The sequence below is a fragment of the Ornithodoros turicata genome, chromosome 4 (assembly GCF_037126465.1).
Source record: "Ornithodoros turicata isolate Travis chromosome 4, ASM3712646v1, whole genome shotgun sequence".
NCBI lineage: Eukaryota > Metazoa > Arthropoda > Arachnida > Ixodida > Argasidae > Ornithodoros > Ornithodoros turicata.
The window spans coordinates 19,734,047-19,754,268 of NC_088204.1; the positions used below are offsets into that span (position 1 = coordinate 19,734,047).

Genomic DNA, 20,222 nt, shown 5'->3' on the forward strand with positions numbered 1-20,222 from the left:
CTGAAAATGTTTCTTTTTTTTTTTCTGCTGAACCTTGAATATCTAAATGTAATGCCATCCTTGCAGGTAGTTTTTAGATTTGCTCGAAGTACGGAAGACGGGCAGTGTATTCTCTATATAATCATGTTCAGTGTAAAAACAGCATGGTGGGTTGTCTCCACCAGAAGATAACATGTTGTTTCAAATGTTCTATATATGTATAATTTATTATTGTCATACTAACGTAAAAACAAAAGGTGTAAAAACAACCTCAAGTTGCCGACAAGACCAGGCATCGGAATCGAAACTGAGCCCGAACAGAAAACCGCTAAAACCCATATTTTTCACTGAATCGGAGCTGAACCGAAACATTTTTTTCTCGGGTTGAACTGAACCGAAATAAATTTAAGCGGTTACCGGTTCGCGAAACGGTTCAGATGTAATGTGCCTTGTAAGAGATCGGAACTACGATGTACACAGCGGACTGAGCCGCGCTGCCAGCCAAATACGAAACCGAAACTGAAGAAAACTTGAGTAGCTAAACAAGCTGGGCTTCAGAGTATCGACACTGAGGCAAAAGGGCGAGTTGGTGACTCTAGTTACGTTTTCCTTCCGTCACCACCACCACCACCACCTTGTACGCGAATTTAGTCGACCAGCAACTTGGAAATAACGGCCAGTCCCCGAGCTGCATTGTTGTAACGGGGTACGTGTATACGATGAGTGAACATAGAGAGTACAGTGTGCCACCGTAACGTTGCACCTGAAATGCAGATCTGTAACATAGTGTTGAGGTGAACCACTGCTGTGTCGGCAGCAACAACAACAAAATCATATTTGTGTTATTTGAGAATCGTAAGGATGTGCTTGCTTTTAAGTTGCCCATCAATCAGCTCAAAATTAACTTTCCTGAACCGGACCAATATGCCTGAACCTGAACCCGAACCGAAGCGAAAAAAACTAACGGTTCCGATCCCTCACAAGACGGTGATTGAAAGGTGAAAAAAAAAAAAAAAAGACGCCCAGGAGGCATCTACCTATTTATTCGTGGCAAGTCTATTGTAATTAATAAATATAGGTATATGCTTCTGGCCGTCTTTCTTTTTTGCTGTTTTGGCTGTTTGAATTAAATATAACAAGAATAGAAAGTTCTCCTTCAGCAACCGAGATGCCGTACTTCGGTTAAACCCGACTGTAGTCTGATTTGCATACTGGTAACATGTGTCATGTATTTCTCTCTTTTTTCTTTTCTTCGTGTCTGGCAGACAAGCTGCATCCGCCTACTCGCCTAAGTGGCCTATATGTAAGGGTCTGACGAATTGTGGCCATATTTATTTTCTTCTCTCTCTCTCTCACTCTCTGTATCTCTTTTTTTTTTTTTTTTTTTTTGTAAGTATTCGAGTCCCTCTTTGTGGGCGGGGAGGGGGATAGTTGTCAGAGGTGTGCCGTGGGGTAACGCCTACGTTTTAGTGTGAGTGGCTGCAATGGATGTCGGGTAAATCCGGAGAGACTGGTTCGTCCAAGGAAACTCTTTGGGATCAACTTCTTTGTGTAGAACTAGTTTAATTGGGTTCGTTATGAGCGAGGAGGGGGGATTCTTTCGAAATAACTGCGATGAAAGAGAGGGCGATAGAGAAGAAGTGTGTCCTTTCGCGCGGATTGTGCTGGCAAATGGTTTTCGAATCAGTTCAGTTTCATTTTATTTAGTGTCCCTTTTACTTGTCTTTCATACATAAAATATATAATTTTTATTTTCGTATATGAGAGAGAATTACGACAGCTTGTCCCGTTGCATCCAATGTCGAGAACGACTGGTAAAAAAAAAAAAAAAAAAAAAGAAACAAAAAGAAAAGAAAGTATAAAAGAAACGGAGCTGATAATTTGTCGATAAATTTTCATCACGTGCCTGGCACCGAGCGTGTTGTCGACCTTTCCCACACCTTTTCTCTCAAGTTAGCCCCCTTCTCCTGACCGCTAAACCTATCCGTCATCCCCCCAGACAATAATCTATGCTGATCAAGTGCCTCATTCAAGTTGTTTCTGCATTTTACCCGCCCCCTATACTTTCGTGCTATATAATGCCACGTACGTCAACACCTGCTAGAGTTTTCATTCGAAACAACGCCGCCGCCGTACACTTAGGCCGGCCGGCGATATTTACATTGAGCGGCCTGACCTTAATGCCCTCTTGTGTTGATGGAGTCGCCCCTTGCGCAAAACCTGACGTCGAGGTCACGTGCCAGTCACGGACGTTTATAGGTTGCGGTATATACAGTTTTTTTTTATTGTTATTATTATTTATTCTTTGCAGATTTAAAACAAAGCTATGACAGCAGCACATAGAAGCCGTTTTCGCATGTGGGTAAAACAGCTAGTCAGACATTCTCTCGAAGAAAATATGTAACTACTGCATGAATAATTCAGGGATCGGAACCGGTATTTTTTTCGGTCCGGTTCGTGTTCGGGTTCAGGCATATTGGTTCGGTTCAGGATTAGCTCCGCTGAACCGAAATGATCAGCTCGAACCGATTAAGGTATATCGGTTCGGTTCGGGTTCGGCTCGGGCTCGGTTCGGACTCGGCTCAAAAAAAGAAAGAAAAGCGGTCCGCGGTCGGGACATTTGCAGGGATTGGAACCGTTACTTTTTTCGGTCCTGGTTTAACCGGTTCATCGGCAGCAATTTTGCTACATGCATGCGAGCTTACCCTCAATCGTACACGGTTGTAAGAAAGGCGTGAGATAACTGTTTCAGGTATTAAAAAAAAAAAACATTTCATGAGCGCAGGTGAAAACACAAGACAAGTAATAAACACATTTAATATGTACCTGATATTTTACCGTATTGCACTCGCGTGGCCGTCTGTTGAAAACGAAAAGCGAAGTGCTGGATCAGGGCTCTCTTTTGCTCCGGCAAAAAACTCGCGCTAGAGTCACAAACTTTTACTCGCATCTGGCATCGTACAAAAAATAAATGAATAAACAAAAAAGGTCGTTCGGTAGTACAATTGTTTCACCTCTGAACCGATTCCGGAACCGGTAACTGTATCAATTTTTTTCGTGTCAGTTCCGGTTCGGTTCAGGACAAGCAAAAAAATTGATCGGGTTCGGGTTCAGTTCCGGTTCCGATCCTTGGAATAATTACCGGGCAAAAGTGAGGTAGCGGAATGGGAGACAGTCCTTGTCGAAAGCATTTTTATTCTTAGAAAAAAATCTGGAACGAACACGTGCGTTGAAATATCGATCGCTGAAGTTTTGTTGTTGAAATGAGCAGAAACCGCGCCCATCACAAGCGCAGGTAGGACAGCGCTCATTCCACGTCAGAGGTCCACGTGTTTTGGAGCGATGAAGATGATTGAATTAGGTGCTGCTCTGCTGACGAAATCAACCTCTTTGCGGCCCAGATAAGCTGATGGCATTCCACGCCGCGACTGGGAAGTGACCCGGGCTCGAATCCGGGCGCCGTCTGTGCTGTCACAGTGTGTTTTCCCTGGGCTTTCCTCAGACGCTTTAAGATAAATGTCGGCACAGTTCCCTATGAAGTCGGCCCAGGACGCACGGTCTCCACTGCGACAGTCGTGACGTTGCCCAATGAGGCGCGCGGTTTTGGTTTCGGCTACACTCTTAGAAATGAACTTCACCGCATAGCACGCTCCTAGCCAATCATCATTTGGAATGATATCGTTATCTGCCCCGATTTGTTGAAAACTGGAGGCGTACGGCTTTTTTGTGACACTTATGCTCTTCATAATTGTCACAAAAAAAGGCGTACGCCCCCAGTTTTCAACAAATCAGGGCATATAACGATATAATTCGAGATGATGGTAGGGCTAAGAGCGTGCTATGCGGTGAAGTTCATTTTTAAGAGTGTAGGGATGGGCCAACCGAATCCTCGAATCCTAGGCGGGGATTCGAGATTCGGGAATCCGAATCCCAGTGCCAAAAAAACGGCGAATCGAATCTTTCGAATCCACCAACCAAGTTTATTTGTTTCTTTTTCAAACGAGATCAATGCCTACTTGTCAGAACCGCTGCTTCCGTCCTCTGCGGACATCTTCAAGTACTGGAAGAACAGTAAAAAATATCCGTATTCGAGGAAACTGTCGAAGACGTTCTTGATCACACCCCCATCGACAGTAATGTCAGAAAGACACTTCAGCACATCGGGTGTCATAGCTCATAAGAAACGCAGTGGGCTAGAGCCTGAGCGGATGAGAATGCTGAGGTTTTTGAACAAAAATCGGCATTAATTTAAAACGTTCAGTTGTGTTTTCTTGTTTGCTTGTTTACATTGCTATGGACTGAAAAGTGTTCAAGCAGGAACACCTACATTACAAGTTTAAAACTAACATGGTTTCGCATTTGATTGTTTCTTAGTTTTATGGAAAGAATTCAGACTCGAGAGTTTATGTATTTCCTGTAGCCGGTGAACAACATGTTTAATAATTTACATTTAAGAACTATGTTGGTATGTTTTCTCCTGAAAGTGAACTATTATTTAACTTCTTTTTGATCAAACAAAGACATTAAATTCTGCTTCAAAACTCTTTTCTAAAGAATTGTTTTCCTTGGCTTTCTAAACTCTTTTTTAAAGAAAGGATTCGAAAGATTCGGTGATTCGGAGAGCCTTCCTTGGATTCGGATTCGGAAAATTCTGGATTCGTCCCATCTCTAGTTTCGGCTCATTTGCATATAGCAATATTCGGCGCTGGATATTTCAAGGCACGAGCTCATTTCAAGATATTGAAAAAAAAAAAAAAAAAAGGAAATGGTTGCAACGAGGATTTTCTCCCCTTCTGCTGTCTCACTTTTGTCCAAAAGCCCCAGATTAAATAGTTATGTAATGTATTTTAGGTAATTAATCGTCTATGGTTACATACTGTCCTCGAGAAGATGTCCACCTGGACTCGTAACTGAACTGCAAAAACGGTATACCAACATTTGCAGTAGTGGTATATATATGCTCGGAAATTATTAGGCTGCGGACTAGGCCTCTGCAATTGGGGGTCTTGTCGATATTTTAAGTTAGGTAGCGTAAATGTTCAATTAAGCAGTTATTTCGAACCTCAGATATCCACGGGATCTGTTTCTGCGGGCCAGGTGGCAAGAATGAGCACCAGCGTCAGCGCCCCAAAATATGCAATGCGCGGTAATTTAGCAGACGACAGCGGCACTTTCAAATATATGGTCTCGAGTTCTTCGCACTTGGCACGATGCACCGCCTTTTCTGTGGACTTTCCTTGAGCCATACCGCTTGAAACACCATGCAGAACCCGCTGATGAAGCTATCTACATGTTGATCCGTGGCCGCTTGGGCCCGAAATGGCGCTGCGCTCGACTTTGCAAACTTCGCTGCAACAGCCGGCTGTTGCAGCGACGTTTGCCAAGTCTAGCGGCTACGATGACAATCTCAGCGAATAGCAATCTTTTGGTCTCTAGGGCACTCTTTATATACCCGATATGTGACAACCCAGTTATCCCACACGCGATACGTCGCAGTAATAGCCACCCTTGACCTGGGGCGGATCCAGGATTTTTCTGAGGGGGGTCCTGACTTGGCCATAATCGTACTACGCTACCTAAGGTCAATTGAAAATCTATGTAACGACGGAAATTGAGGGGGGATATCCCTCTAGAACCGACCCTGCCCTTGACACTGAATATCCACGTACTACTTGGAAGTCAATAGGCTTACAAAATAGATGATACATCATAATCGCCATACGTGTTTGAGCAAGTTTTGAAACGGTACAAAAACGCGTTTGATGGTTATATTTGGTGGGGTGTTCTAATTCGTAACTGTTGTAGCACGGTTGCCAGTGCCAACCACTGCAAAGAATGGTACTGCTATAACTCCTGATTTGTGGCAAGTGTGCGGGATGCACACCTTTTTGTGACAATTAACATAACTGCATAAGCGTTACAAAGAGGCGTACGCCTGGTATGCGGTGAAGTTCTGTTTTTACAGTCTATGGTACACTCTTAGAAAGGAATTTCACCGCATAGCATGCTCCTAGCCAACCATCATCTCGCATGATATCGTTATCTGCCCTGATTTGTTGAAAATGGGAGCCGTGCGCGTTTTTTGTGACAATTATGAACAACATAAGTGTCACAAAAAGGCGGACGCCTCCCGTTTTCAACAAATCAGGGCAGATAACGATATCATTCGAGATGATTGACTAGTTGGCTAGTCAATCATCTAGGTTGGCTAGTAGCGTGCTATGCGGTGAAGTTAATTTTTAAGAGTGTATGCAGTGAAATTCTATGTGTACAGGGTGTGCGCAGATAAGCTCAAGGGACATTTGCGCACGTAACTCGTTGTCTATTTGCCTGACGAAGTTCCGGTGGCGCACGATGGCGCATTTATGCGTGCGAAAGCAACATAAAAATCGTTTGAGCCATACTTAGCGTAAGAAAATAAACGGAGCGACGAAAACATCGACTTCCTTGCATCAAAATAGGGAAATATGGCGGTCTCAGGAGAATTGTATCCGGGTACCGCAAGGGGAGCTATCGGTGCAGAAACCGAAACGATGTCCCATATGGATGCTCATCGGCAGTGCCCCTAACGGTACCTGCACACAACTCCTGAGACCGCCATGCTGGCCTATTCTGATACGAGGAAGCTGATGTTTTCGTCGCCTTGTTTATTTTCTACGCTGAGTATGGCTTATATGATTTTCCTGTAACTTTTGAAATTGGCATACTCCAAAAACGCTTAGGAACTGAAGTTTCAGTTCCTATACTGAGCCACTTGCACTAAAAGTGGAGTTCAACTTCGGAAGAGCGTATGTCGTAGCAGACGACGATTTGGTCGGTTCCGCACCAACACTGTACTCGTGAAAATAATATTCGTATCACTGTTTTTGTATCTGCTGTATATCACCACATCACCAGCAAAGAGCTTCCCACAAAACGATGAAGAAGAAAGAAAAGTAGCGCTATCATAAATAGTGTTTTTAAGACTGATATCGCAAAGCAGAAGTCCAGCTGGCAGAAGAAGCAGACGGTGACGGCTATCGCGGTTGCCCATCTCGAACGCGATTCGATGAGAACTTAAGCCGTCTGGAATAAAAAGAAGGGCCAACTACGTGACGCTCGTGCAAGTGCCCACCGCCTTGTAGCGCCACATTATACGGCGAAACCGCTTATTGCATACCGCAAACGCGAGGAAAATGTTGTCCGTTCGTATAACCGCTATTTTAAATGGAGATAAACGGTAGGAAGCGTTATGCATGCACGAAGCATTTTTTGAAAGCGATTTTGACTCCGAAACGAGTGAACGCTCTGGCGGGTGACTTTTCGCAGATCACAAGGAAGTAGAAAGTTTCACGCTTTTATTTTGTTTTCTTTTTAAAGGTCAGCGTAAATATGCGGAACAGCTAGAGCGTTTTTGCTTTGCGTGAATAGAATGCGTGTAATCACGCGGCAAATATGTGACTTGTCAGTCGAGCTGTTGGATCGGTGCTACCTTTCCTGCCTATGCTGTAATTGAATCCATAGGGACCGAAGGCCTATTTTTGCGCCTGCAGGGTGCACAATACGCCTCCCTTCATTTGTTTTTTTTTTATCTTCTCTCCTGTTTCACCATTTTCTCTGTTTTCACAACGGTGTCTTGCTGTCGTGTTTTTCTAACTTTCGGCCGACTTCACAGGGAAATGTGCCGACGTTTCAGTACATAATTGTCACAAAAAAAGGCGTACGCCTCTCATTTTCAACAAATCAGGGGAGAGAAAGGTGTTATTCGAGATGATGGTTGGCTAGCATCGTGCTATACACTCTACAAACAGAGCTTCACGGCATAACGCGCTCCTAGCCGACCATCATCCCGAGTGACAACGTTCTCTTCCTTGATTTGATGAAAATCGTAGGCCTTTTTGTGACAATTATTAATTGCATATTGCCATAAAAATGGCTACCTCCCCCCTCCCCCGTTTTCAGCAAATCTGGAGAAGGAACAATGTCACTCGGGCTATCACGTTGTCACACGGGCTGTCGCGATGTCACCGTTGGCCAGAAGCGTGCTATGCGGCGAAGTTCATTTTTATGAGTGTATGTATGCTACATTCTAAAAACAGATTATGGTGGTGGTGGTGGTGGTGGTGGTGGTGGTGGTGGTAGTGCTGAAAGCTCGCCTTGTCGGCCTCACAGAATTGGGCAACGTCACGACTGACGTCCTGAGGGAATGTGCGTCCTGGGCCGACTTCTCAGGGAACTGTGCCGACATATGTCTGAAAGCGTCTAAAGACGGAACTTCACCACATAGCACGCACTGAACCAATCACCATATCCCGAATGACATCGTTCTGCCCCCTGATTGGTTATAAACGGGAGGCGTACGCTTTTTTGGACCCCATATGCAGTCCCCCCCCCCAAAAAAAAAAAACGTACGCACCGCGCTTTCCACAAATCGGGAGTGGTAAAAGTATCATCTTGTGCATGGGGTTGGCCTTCGCCGTGCTATGGGGTGAAGTCCTGTTTTTAGCCCTTTCACCAGCACCACCACCACCTGTTTTTAGAGTGTACTACAATAATGAGAATACGGTTAGGGGCAACTTTTATTAAAAAACGTCACTTCATCTGGTTACAGAGAGGTCATACACACAGGACGTAACAGTAGAAATGGAGGGAAAGAATATTTCCCTCTTTCTATTTTTACCTTTTCATCTTTTCAGTTTTCTCTCTCCTTTCATTCATTTCATTTCGTTTGTGGGAGTAGCAGAATTCGTCAGTGACGAATTCAATATCTTCCGGGGTTTTTTTTTTTTTTTTTTCTATAATCAAACTGAAACTCAACTCCCTCTTTCCCTTCCTTTCTACTTGCGTACGTCCTGTGTGTATGGCCACTGTGTAACCTGATGATCGAAGTGCAGGCTCTGCACGAAAGTCTTCGGTTTTAAGGTTTTTAATAAACGACCGTCTTCTCATTATTGCAATGGTTGCACAGCGTGCTATGCAGTGAAGTTCTGCTTAAGCATAAACAGTAGGGAAAATATGTGCAGTGGATCAGTTGTCAGTACCGGAAACAAATAAAAAAGCGCAACATTTTCTCCGCGCAAAAATACTTTGCACGCCCTGATGTCTCTAACAAACGACGTCGGTGCACACTGCCTAAGCAATAATAATAATAATAATAAAATCTTTATTAACGGCCCAAGAACAACCAAAGCCTTGGCTGGGAATAATAATAATAATTTATTTTTGATAAGGTGCCCATAAAGAACCCGAAGGTCTGGGCAATAAGGGCTTAATGAAAAAGGGAAAGAAAGAAAGATAGAGAAGAAAACCAGTACCGCGAGCTATGGCTGGAGGCGACTACCAACGAGACTGGTATCACACACACGATGTTCTATATGTCCTCGACTACGTTTGACGCTGCCGAGAAATTACCGGTGTTGAAACAAGCTAGCCAGTTTCACTTTATTGCGTGTTTATTTTTATTCTTACGATTTTAATACTCGTTAACGGCCTCATATGACGCTTCAGTACCGTTTGGTTTCATTTTACATTTAGTTCCCCTTCGTCTCCCTATACTCCGAGCAGTGCTGATTGTGCGAAAGACATTCTGCACCTCTTTTTGGGTTCTCTTAATTGGACATCACCGCTAGCCCGACGTGGAACATTGCACTAATTGGGAAGACCTTGTAATGCACGTTCTTAAAAATGAATGGTACGTAGTTAACTGAGCATGAAGGCCAAGGAGACCATTAGAATGAATGCCGTTGACTTTGAGCGAACTCGTGCGACGGGGCCACATTTCGCGAATGTGAGGTCAATGGGCAACGGCAACAATGCTTTTGTTAAGGTAACATAATATTCGCGAGGTAGCAAAGCAGCGTGCGTATATATAGACGCTGACGGCAAACCATTGCACAGAATGATACCTTTATCGCTGCCGATTTGTGGAAAAGCTGGGCGCGTACGCCCTTTTTGTGACAACGTTGCTTCGCGGCGCTGACACGAACTAAGAGCGTTACCGACAAACATTAAAAAATGTAATATTTGCGAGTCGAAAGGAAGACGAAGTCAGCGCGACTCCACAGATGAACGTATTTAAAAAAAGTAAGCAAATAAACAAATAGTGCGCGCAATTTGTCTTCCACCGACGTAACTGCATAAGTGTCCGAAAAAGACGTACGCCACCCGTTTTCAGCACATCATGCAACGATCGTGTTATACCCTAGTCAGACGGCAACCTAAAGCCGTTAGCGGAACGGCCGTTACTTCACCTGTAGTCCAATCATTATTTCGAATCACATCGTTCTCAGCCCTGATTTGTTGAAAATGGGAGGCGTAAACCGTTTTTGTGACAGTTGTGCAGTTCATAATTGCCGCAAAAGAGGCGTATGCCCCTGTTTTGAACAAATCAGGGCAGAGAACGTTGTCATTCGAAATGATGGTTGGACTACAGGTGAAGTAACGGCCGTTCCGCTAATTAGCGCCCTTGGGTTTTCCTTCTGACTAGTGTATTAATCGAACGATACCTAGAGTCAGAGTGTATGTGGGGTCTGCTTTTTTCGTGTTGAATGACTTTCCCGAATTCGGGAGAAAAAAAACCGGGTGCTATTTTGAAATCTGAAATTCGGGGTGAAATCGGGTGCTAATGATACAATTGGGTGTTATCGGGTTACGTTTTTCTGCCTGCCCAGCAAACAGCCCGTACACTCCTAGAAATGAACTTCACCGCATAGCACGCTCCTAGCCAACCATAATCTCGAATGCTATCGTTATCTGCCATGATTTGTTGAAAACAGGAGGCGTACGCCTTTTTGTGACACTTATGCTGTGATGATTATGCTGCTTATGTGAAGTTCATTTCTAAGAGATCAAGGCACAATGGGTATAGAATGAGATGTGTCCCGGTGATGAGGTGATGAACGATGCTAAATAGGGGTCGATAGTCAGTGAAGTCAGTGAGACATCATCAGGACGGTAGGCAAAAATGCAGCACACAGGTACGCAGGCACATCATAGGGCAGAGAGGAGACCAGTGTCCCGGAGAAAAATCTTGAAGTACTCAAGAGCTTGGCGATGGTCGATCTGGTTACACCAAGGGCCGAGGATGGTTGCCAATGTGAATGGTGCGGCCGCGATTGGTTGCAGGCGACACTGTAGAGCTGCTCTTTGGGAGGTGTAAAGATGGCAGTCCAGGAGCAGAGCAGAGTCGGAGCGGCCGATCAGGTGCTTGAAATGGGGGGTGAATGCAACCCCGAGACGAAGCCTGTGTATCAGCGATGCAAAATGGCAAGGCACACGAGAAGGCATGGTGAAGCCAAATCAGTGTCCACTTCACGCATCAGAACTCTTGATGGAACGTCATGGGACCATTGCGCATGTGCGAGAGGCCTCACCACATCATTGATGAAGGTTCGCCTGTCGCCTTTGGGGAGGGTAATCCGCACGCTTGATCGGGAATGATACGCAGCTGCTGCAGCCTCGTCAGCCTCTTCATTGCCGCGGATGCCGCAGTGTGCAGGAACCCACTGGAAGTGGATAGAGTGCCCGCTCATTTCAAGACGGCTTAGTTCCTCCAGTATTTCCACAGCTATACTGGCGCAAGTGATCCACGAATGCCCATGTTCGCTATACACTGGAGAGCTGCCTTGGAGTCGCAGTATATCACCCAGCTGCTGATAGTGGCGGATAGAATGTGTTTGTAGAAAAACAAAATGGCATGCAACTCTGCAGACATGGATGAGGTGCGGTGCGAGAGACGGTACGCGTGGCACGACGACATAGTCGGAATTGTAAAGGCACCAGTGGAGCCGTGTAAGTTGGACGGCCCATCTGTAACTACTGCAGTGTGCGAAGGGTAACGGCACTGCATCACGTCGAGCGCAAGTTGTTTCAACACGGGTGCTGCAACGTGATCCCTCTTGCTCTTGAGCCCAGGAATGGTAGTAGAGATTGATGAAGGTGTCGAAAACACCCACAGAGGGAACCTGGGGACGACTGATCTCCCAGCAAAAGCTGGTAGCAACTGTTTTACAGCGGCGATGCAGCGAGAAATGTTGCTCTGCCTCCGCCTTTTGAGCTTCGAAACCAAGGGGTGACGGCGGTGTTCCGCGACGAGGCGTAGATGATGGCGCACAGTTTCTCTGAGACGTCAGACCTCTATTGGCAGCTCTCGGGCCCCTGCCACCACCATGCGCGTTTCAGCGGCGCGGGGTACACCGAGGCAGATCCTCAAGCTTCTGGCCAACATGCTCCGAAGCCTCTCTTCAGGAGTTCTTGAGATGCCGTGTAAGACCGGGAGGCTCTAGAGGATGGTTCCCCGAACCAATGCCCCACGAATCAATAGGAGCGATTCCTGATCAATCCCCCATGCAGCGCCAGCCAATTGAGAAATGACATTGGTCCAGCGTTGAACTTTAGCTTCCAGGGACCTGATACGGGCTCTCCACGAGAGATTGGCATCCAAGATAACACCCACTCAAATAATATTTTCACTATAGACGTGCGCACAGATTACTACTAAATCGTGTACGTGATACGTGATGCAACGCACTACGTAATTAGAATTCGGGGAGAAATCGGGGGGGGGGGGAGAATATGTTTAATGCAAAGTAACAAATAAGGGAAGGGAAAGGTTAGCCACGGTGTAGGCTTGCTATTCCCAAAAGCTATCAAGCAAACAAAAGAAGATTCAAGCAGCTGAGACACAGAAGGGAGAAATCGGGTTTAACCCACATTGGTCAGAAACTGATTCGGGAGGGAAAACTCGGCGGAATCGGGTTTAACCCGAAAAAGTCAGACCCTATAAGTGTATGCATACCAGCGACACGGGTTATCTGAGAACTCCAGTTACCTTCTTCGCTGAAAACTTCTCTGCCGAAAACGGCGCAATCCATAACTCATTCAGAGTCTGGGTCAAAAGTGATGATAGCATCTTTCAGGACAGCCGCATAGAATCTGATAAGAAACCGCTACCATAATTCGCCTTTTAGCTCGTCCGCTACGAGCTACAATTTTATGACGGTTCCGTCAAATAGACGAATGGCCCCACGCGGCAGGAAACTTCTTGTTTATTGGGTACGCTCCGAACAACAGACGAACCTTTTTCTTCGATCCATATAAAAATTAGGTGACAGCGGAGCTGTGATCCTGCAGATCTAAAGGCGGAAAGAGCGTGCTCTCTCCATTTTAGGCCCACTATCGTTTCAGGACATCTTAAACTGCGAAACCAACTTTGGGGACGCATCTGTTTGTGTATCGTGCGCGACATACGTGACGAGCGAGTTGGCCTTTATGCCGCTCTAACCTCACATGTTTTTTCCGTCAGGGGGCAGCACCTTTCGTTTTGTTCTTCTTTTCGCCCAATTCCACCCCCCACTCCCCGAAAGGTTTTTTTTTTTTTTTTTTTTCTTTGCAGGAAAACGAAACGAGAATTGACATCGTTTCCTTTGCGCACCCGAAAGCGGCGTGAGAGTGCGAGGGAAATTGAATCTCCGCACGGACGAGCTTGACTCGGCAGACGAGAATTCTGCATCGTCGGTAGCAGACGACAGGATAAACAAAGGCAGACGGCGCAGTGGTTGTGGTGGTGCGGTGGCTCGCATTTCAAAATTTTCATGGGACCTACGGTGTTGAGTGGTGTGCTACCGAATATTCGAGTGAGTTTCAAGGGGAAGTCGTAAGATGATGCTATACGAAGGCTGTTTCTTCGAAACAGGTGAGAGCCCAGTTATCACGAATTTATCCATTGACTTCCGCGTTCCGCATCGGAAAAGTTCCGCAGTGACAGTCCGAACTATAGTCAGATAATTCACTCAGACGTTCTGAATGTGTCTGCTATAAGACAACAGCTTCGCCACCGTTATCCGAGTGAAGCGTTTGCTATACTGGTACTCCATACTAGCACGTCACACCATCAGTATCATCATTAACTCCGCGCTCGTTCCAAGGACAGGGAACTGTTCCTCGATATGAAAACAAACAAAAGTTTCCCTATGAAGCATAGAGATGACGTAAGCCATCCAGCAGTCAAAACAAGTTGTTGTTGCAAACCAACTATCTTTTCCGGCTTTGCTTTTGAGGGCAGGAATTCCTTGTTGCGAGCATTGCTGAAAGTATTGTATTTGAAGAGACGTCTTTTCCCATAGGAGCTGATGTAGCTGCGGATGAAATACAGTATGGGTACGCGCATGTAATATAGTAACTACTTGACTTTCGAAAATATGTAATCAGTCGTTTATTTTTGTAACAAAAATTGGTACGTGGTGATTGTGTTTGTGTGTGTGTTTTACCTACGAGTTCACCACTCATGTCAGACTCCAAGGCCTGAACCGTCACTGACGTCACCGTAGGTAGCACATGTTCGGCGCAACTAAAAAGTGTCGTACGGGTGCTTTTTTCTTTTCACTATTTACATATTTTCTATACAAGCTATGAGAGCAGCATACGGATGACGTTTTTTGCAGTTGAGATTACACGGCCCGGCGGAAGAGAATATGTACTAGATGGCAAACCTCGAGACAAGTCAACTCCTGCAGGTCAGCTCCACCCACAGATATAAGGACGGCCGTGATTGGTGCGAGCGTGCGCATGACGCCTTCGAGTCAGAAAGTAGTGCGCCCGTTTGCTCCAAACTGTTGCTTTTATACTCATCATGTTACGAAAACGTACATCGGAGACGACGCACTCAGAGCACGTATTTATCTGCAGCTCTTGAGTTGTCTCGGAGTATATTTACCTCAAATTAATTAATTAACTCTTTAATTAGGGGCTTCCGAGCAAAAGGAGAAAGCAGCACGGGAGACAGTCCTCATTGAAAGCCATTCTGTTTTTTTAAAAACCCTGAAAGGCGCACGTGCGTTTAAATATCCGTAGCCGAATATTGCTATGCAGATGAGACGAAACCAAAACCGCGCGCCTCAGGAGCGCATATTCGCTTTGGCCGTATAAACCACCTGTAAAACGGTATCTATGCTGCTCCCATAGCTTTTTTATTTAAAAAATCTGTAATTCATAAAAAGTACCCTCTTTAATGTTAGGTCAATAACAAAGCCCTCTCGCCTCTCTCTCGTTCCTTTTTCTTTCTTTCTTTTTTTTTTTTTACTTCAGCTTCGTGTAATGTTACACTAATATAACAAGAACTCGTTCCTTTGAGATTTTAGCAATGAGTAAAATATGTTGTTCACCTTTTCTTTTCCAGTTCTTCGTCTGTCTCCCACTTTTTGCTCTTTTCTTTCTTTCTTTTTTTTTTTTTTTTGTCGTTGCGTGTGCAAGTTTAGCCGGCTAGTTACAAAGCCGACTCTCACGTTAGTTTCTGGTGCGCTCGATAAAATACTGCAGCGTGTGCACGTTATCTTTTACACTCACGAATAATCATCTCGCGCATTAAACCAACACCTCCTAGATAGCATTAGGCCTGCGCCCCACGTGACACAGCGTCACACACAAAGGCCTGCTGTGGATGCTGCTATGACGTCAATGAAAGAGCGAACAAGAGAAAAGTTCGAAGCAGCTCGCAAAGCTCACGCAGGCCTCCGTGAGTTGGGCAGTGCGCTGGCCTTCTACTATCTCGGAGGTGTTGATTAAACGTAGTCGAGCTTCACCGCGTACTTTATTACCCGTTAATGCCAACCGATCAAGAACTCGATCGCGAAAGGGAAAACCTACACAGCAAAAGAAGATAAGCGATGCGTTTACTAATCCCTTTCCAAGGTTATCATAAACACTCCTTCACGTTTCTGACGGCCCAACCTTCGTGCAGGAACTCTACCATTACCGTGTCTAGACACTGTGTAAACATCTACGCACTACAATGTCTAGATCGGCACGGCAATGGAGGGGGAAAAAAAAAACTCCGCAGCCAATGGACGTATTTGCCAGACAGGGGAAAGCATGTCTTCGAGGACGCTTTTTCTCATCTAAACTTCCCTCCTTTGACATCCCCAGTTCGGCTTCACACCAAAGCAAAACAAACGTGGTCACACACGTTGTCAGTTTCTTATGATGCTCACAGTGATGGTGCACAATATCCACATGGTGCCGTGACGTCAGTGTCACTATAGCTCCAGGTTGCTGTCCTTCCACCCAATCGAAGCCACGTATTCGAGACAAAACTTGCTGATTACGTTTAGCCGTATCTTCACATCGCATCCGTCTCAATCACATTCACCTTGGTCGTACACCCACGTGACATCCACCGAGGTGCGTTAGTTCATGCTGACCTCACCGTGAAACCGAAACCGAAAGTGAAGTGAACATGGCGTTCGTTTCACTTTCGGCGTTGTTGTCCTCCATTGTTGTAACTACCCTCAAGCGGGCGTTTTCTTGCAAAACCGCCATCTTGTCGTGGTCACACGTCATAGGCAACATCATTTTGAGGTCATATGACTTTGTTTACATATCGTTTTAGCACTTGACGACATATTCCCGTCGGCAGTCAAGAGATGAACGTATGTTGCCAGCGTGAACTATACGGTGCTTCTTCCGCGGCATGGTATCCCATTTCACCTTCACATCGGCTCAGTGTGTGTTAACGCGGGTTAGATAGACAAGATAAGATAAATTTAACTGGGGTGTTGTGACGCGGGTTCGTCGTCACATCTTTGGAAGTGGTCAGCAGTGCGAGCCCTCAATGTACAAAACTGTGCGTTTTACTGCGAGACTATATCGGATAAAACCATTTACCGGGATCGCAAAACGTCCAAAGCGGCGCATAGAAAGAGCCACGGCCTGAAAGAGCAAACGCGTTGTTTACAAACGGTTTGGCCGCCGATCACGGGCGCGGCCATCTTTAAGGTCACGTGTGCGGTGACGTTGGCTATGACGTGTGACCGTGACCTGTCCAGAATGCATTGCGTTCGCCAAGCACGCCTTCTTCGATGGTGCATTACATTGGATGGCACCCCTAGCTGTGAATACAAACCCAATCGAAAAAACAGTCGAAAACTCACTTCTTCGAGCAACATGTTAAGTGACGATGTCTCTAGCCGCAAGTCCCCAAAACTCTTTACTTTTCTTCCTCCGTCCATCCACACTTGCATGACGTCTCTCTGTTCTCCTTTTGCACGTGGACAAGATCTGTCTGTTTTTAAAGTTATTTTTGTGTCACGAAGCCAGCATCTTGTATCTCTACTAGTGACTCTCTTTCGTGGTTTTCCTCTCTGAACATGATACGCTATAATTTGTTGCTTCGCCGGGAACCAGAAAATGTCTTTCGTCGCGTAAATTGCGCGTGAGCGAGTCTGGGCGTCTCGATGCCAGAGTTCTGCAACGATGGCCATGCTGTGAAATTTTTCGACTATTTCAGCGCCTTGTGCCTTGTATAGTATAATTATAATAATAATAATAATAATATAATAATAATGGTGACGTTATGTTACACGTAAGGTTTGTCCGCCTATATATATTGACTACCAATGACGGGACACTTGAGGGACACATTTTTACCAATCAGACAGGAAATGGAAATTGAGACGTTAGTTCCATAAAAATCCTGATCGAAGTCGTTTTGTCATAAGGTACGTCGTCCTGAAACGGCAATGTGTGCAGCATTTCCTTATCTAGATACTTCTGTCCGGGTAATAAACTGTACTGAAAATGTCAAGGCGTCCCTGCAGTCACTAAGGGCTGACAGTATAGAAAGGTCTAAGTCAGCATCAGCTATATGATCCCGTTCACATACGTCTGTGTGCATACTCAATAAGTGTGGACAGTGTCACGGAATGTGGACACGTTGTATGCAAGTGTCTGTTCGTGGGAAATGTTCAAAAATCCATGCATAGCCGCATCCAGGAGATACCATATTCGCTTCTATATTGTAGCTTCTCCATACAACCACGACCGTTTTTGTCTTTCGCTGGTCCAGTTATGTATATCCCAATACCAGGTCGCGACATAAAGCCACGAATTATGATTATTACAATACTAGATATGGCCTTCGGCAGTTTGGACGTGTCGACTCAGTGGAATTGACGGAAGCGCCCTCTATGTTGACGCCTCCTATATATTCTATAGGACACTATACGAAGGATTATTTCTGCATCTCCTGCATGCACATTACAAATTTCTATAATAGAATACCAATTACAGAGAATAATGTTTCATATATGAGTAGCCTAGTACCTATACCGGCAACATACTTTGCAGTACCCCATTTATTTGACCAAGTGGCTATCATTCGTGGCACATTTGCACATCGCTGCAGGAGCGAAACGTTCTCCCCCCGTTTGAAAAGCATCCTCGTCGACTAAGGGAAGCTGGTTATCGTGGCTTTAATAAGCATTCCCGCGTATGCTATAAGGAAACGAAACCGCGTTTTGCTGCTATATAATTTGTTTGATTTATGCCGGCCATTGTAACGATTATGCCGTCTTATAGGAACCCGGGGTAGAATGTGTAACTGCGGTGCTCTTTTTTATACGTGTATTTTGGGTGCTTATTGCCATCACTATATTTATCGTCTGAGCGCGGTATCCTTACAAACAGATCTCCAGAGCATAGTGTTCGTGATATAAGTGTACTGTTTCGTGCACGAAATAAAATCGGATGGGTTGGAAAAAAGACAAAAAAAAAAAAAAAGAAGACAGGTGGCAACAAAACAGGGGTGGCCAGATACTAAGTTCCTAACGATAGTTTGCTCATTAACTATACAGGCCGGGTGACGTCAAATGTTCTTTCAAGCCGTGATGGTTCTAACGTTCTAACCTGTCCACCTGTCTGTCCCCGTCTCTATATATAGTTTCACAGCAGGCTTGGGGGGGGGGGGGGTATAGTGAAAGGGCTCGCAGTTGTCGGCCTCATAGAGGTGGGCAACGTCACGACTGACGCCCTGGGGGAATGTGCGTCCTGGGCCGACTTCTAAGGGAACTGTGCCAACATATGACTGAAAACGTCTGAGGAAAACCCGCACACTCTAAAAACAGAACTTCACCGCATAGCACGCTGTGCGCCAACCATTGCCACGAATGATAGGGTTATCGCTTCTGATTCGAAGAGAGAGGGGGCCGTACGCCCCCCCCCCCCCCCCCCCCCCTGTTCGAATCAGAAGCGGTAACCCTATATCATTCGTGGCAATGGTTGGCGCACAGCGAGCTATGCGGTGAAGTTCTGTTTTTAGAGTGCACTCTTAAAAATGGTGGTGGTGGTGTTGGTGAAAGGGCTTGCCGTTGTCGGCCTCACGTATATGGGCAACGTCACGACTGACGCCCTGGGGAAATGTGCGTCCTGGGCCGACCTCTAGGGGAACTGTGCCGACATATGTCTGAAAGCGTCTGAGGAAAACCCAGGAAAAACCCCAGACAGCACAGCCGGCACCGGGATTCGAACCCGGGTACCTCCCAGTCTCTTAAAAATGAACTTCACCGCATAGCACGCTCCTAGCCAACCATCATCTCGAATGACAACGTTCTCTCCCATGATTTGATGAAAATGAAAGGCGTACTCGTTTTTTTTTTCTCTTTTTTTTTTGTACCAATTGTGACGTACATAATGGTACAAAATAGGCTCCGCCTCCCGTTTTCAACAAATCAGTGGCGAGAACGTTGTCATTCGGGATGATGGTTGGCTAGGAGCGTGCTATGTGGTGAAGTTCATTTTTAAGAGTGCCGGAGAAACCCCAGACAGCACAGCCGGCACCGGGATTCGAACCCGGGTACCTCCCAGTCTCGGGGAAACGTTGCCACCTACTGTTATGCCACCGACGATTCCAACCACTAGGCACTACCGGCACTACCGGCCACTTCGTAATTTCATCTTCGTCGGTATTGATGTGTCGAAAGACTTCTCACTAGTACGTGCGTAAGGTGCAGAAAACATCGGAGTTTTGAGTATCAGTATTTTTATATCATCGATTGGGAAACATATCGTTAATATTAGTACAAATATTGATATCGTTCCATGCTTGATAAGGTCGCTACTTTTGAGTTTTTGATCTATTAGTGATGTTTTCTTTATTTTCTTTTTAAGATTGCGCGTCGGAGTCTAACAAACAAGAAAAAGCAACAATAATTGAGAGCATATTTAGACGTATAAGGTGAATCTGCTCACAATTGTGTGGTTACATGCTGCACGGGCCGCACGGTATAACCGCGGTATAATGCGGTGTTAGTAGACGGTATAACCGTGGATAATTTCTTTTTTGGTGCGCCGAAAGAAAAAGTAGTCTCGGATGATCGTGTCAGCTGTATAACCAATTAGCGCTTCAGTATACATGGTCGATTGCAGCACTGCATAAATCTTCCACGTTAATTTTATACCTCATATAAAGCAACTCCTTACAGTTGTACCAGCTG

At 45.5% G+C, this 20,222-nt stretch overlaps 1 protein-coding gene across 2 annotated transcripts in view; it reads left to right on the forward strand.

The window, feature by feature from the left end:
* LOC135392771 (uncharacterized) overlaps nt 1-20,222 on the forward strand; it is a 62,515-nt gene that overhangs the window by 5,025 nt on the left and 37,268 nt on the right. Inside the window, exon 1 of one of the 2 annotated variants that reach the window (XM_064623490.1) lies at nt 13,410-13,651. The exons of the other annotated variant lie outside the window; for it this stretch is intronic. Within the exon in view, the coding sequence (XP_064479560.1) occupies nt 13,618-13,651 (34 nt within the window). The 5' untranslated portion in view covers nt 13,410-13,617. Of the gene's footprint in view, nt 1-13,409; nt 13,652-20,222 lie in introns of those variants that run through there. 2 annotated transcript variants of the gene reach the window in all.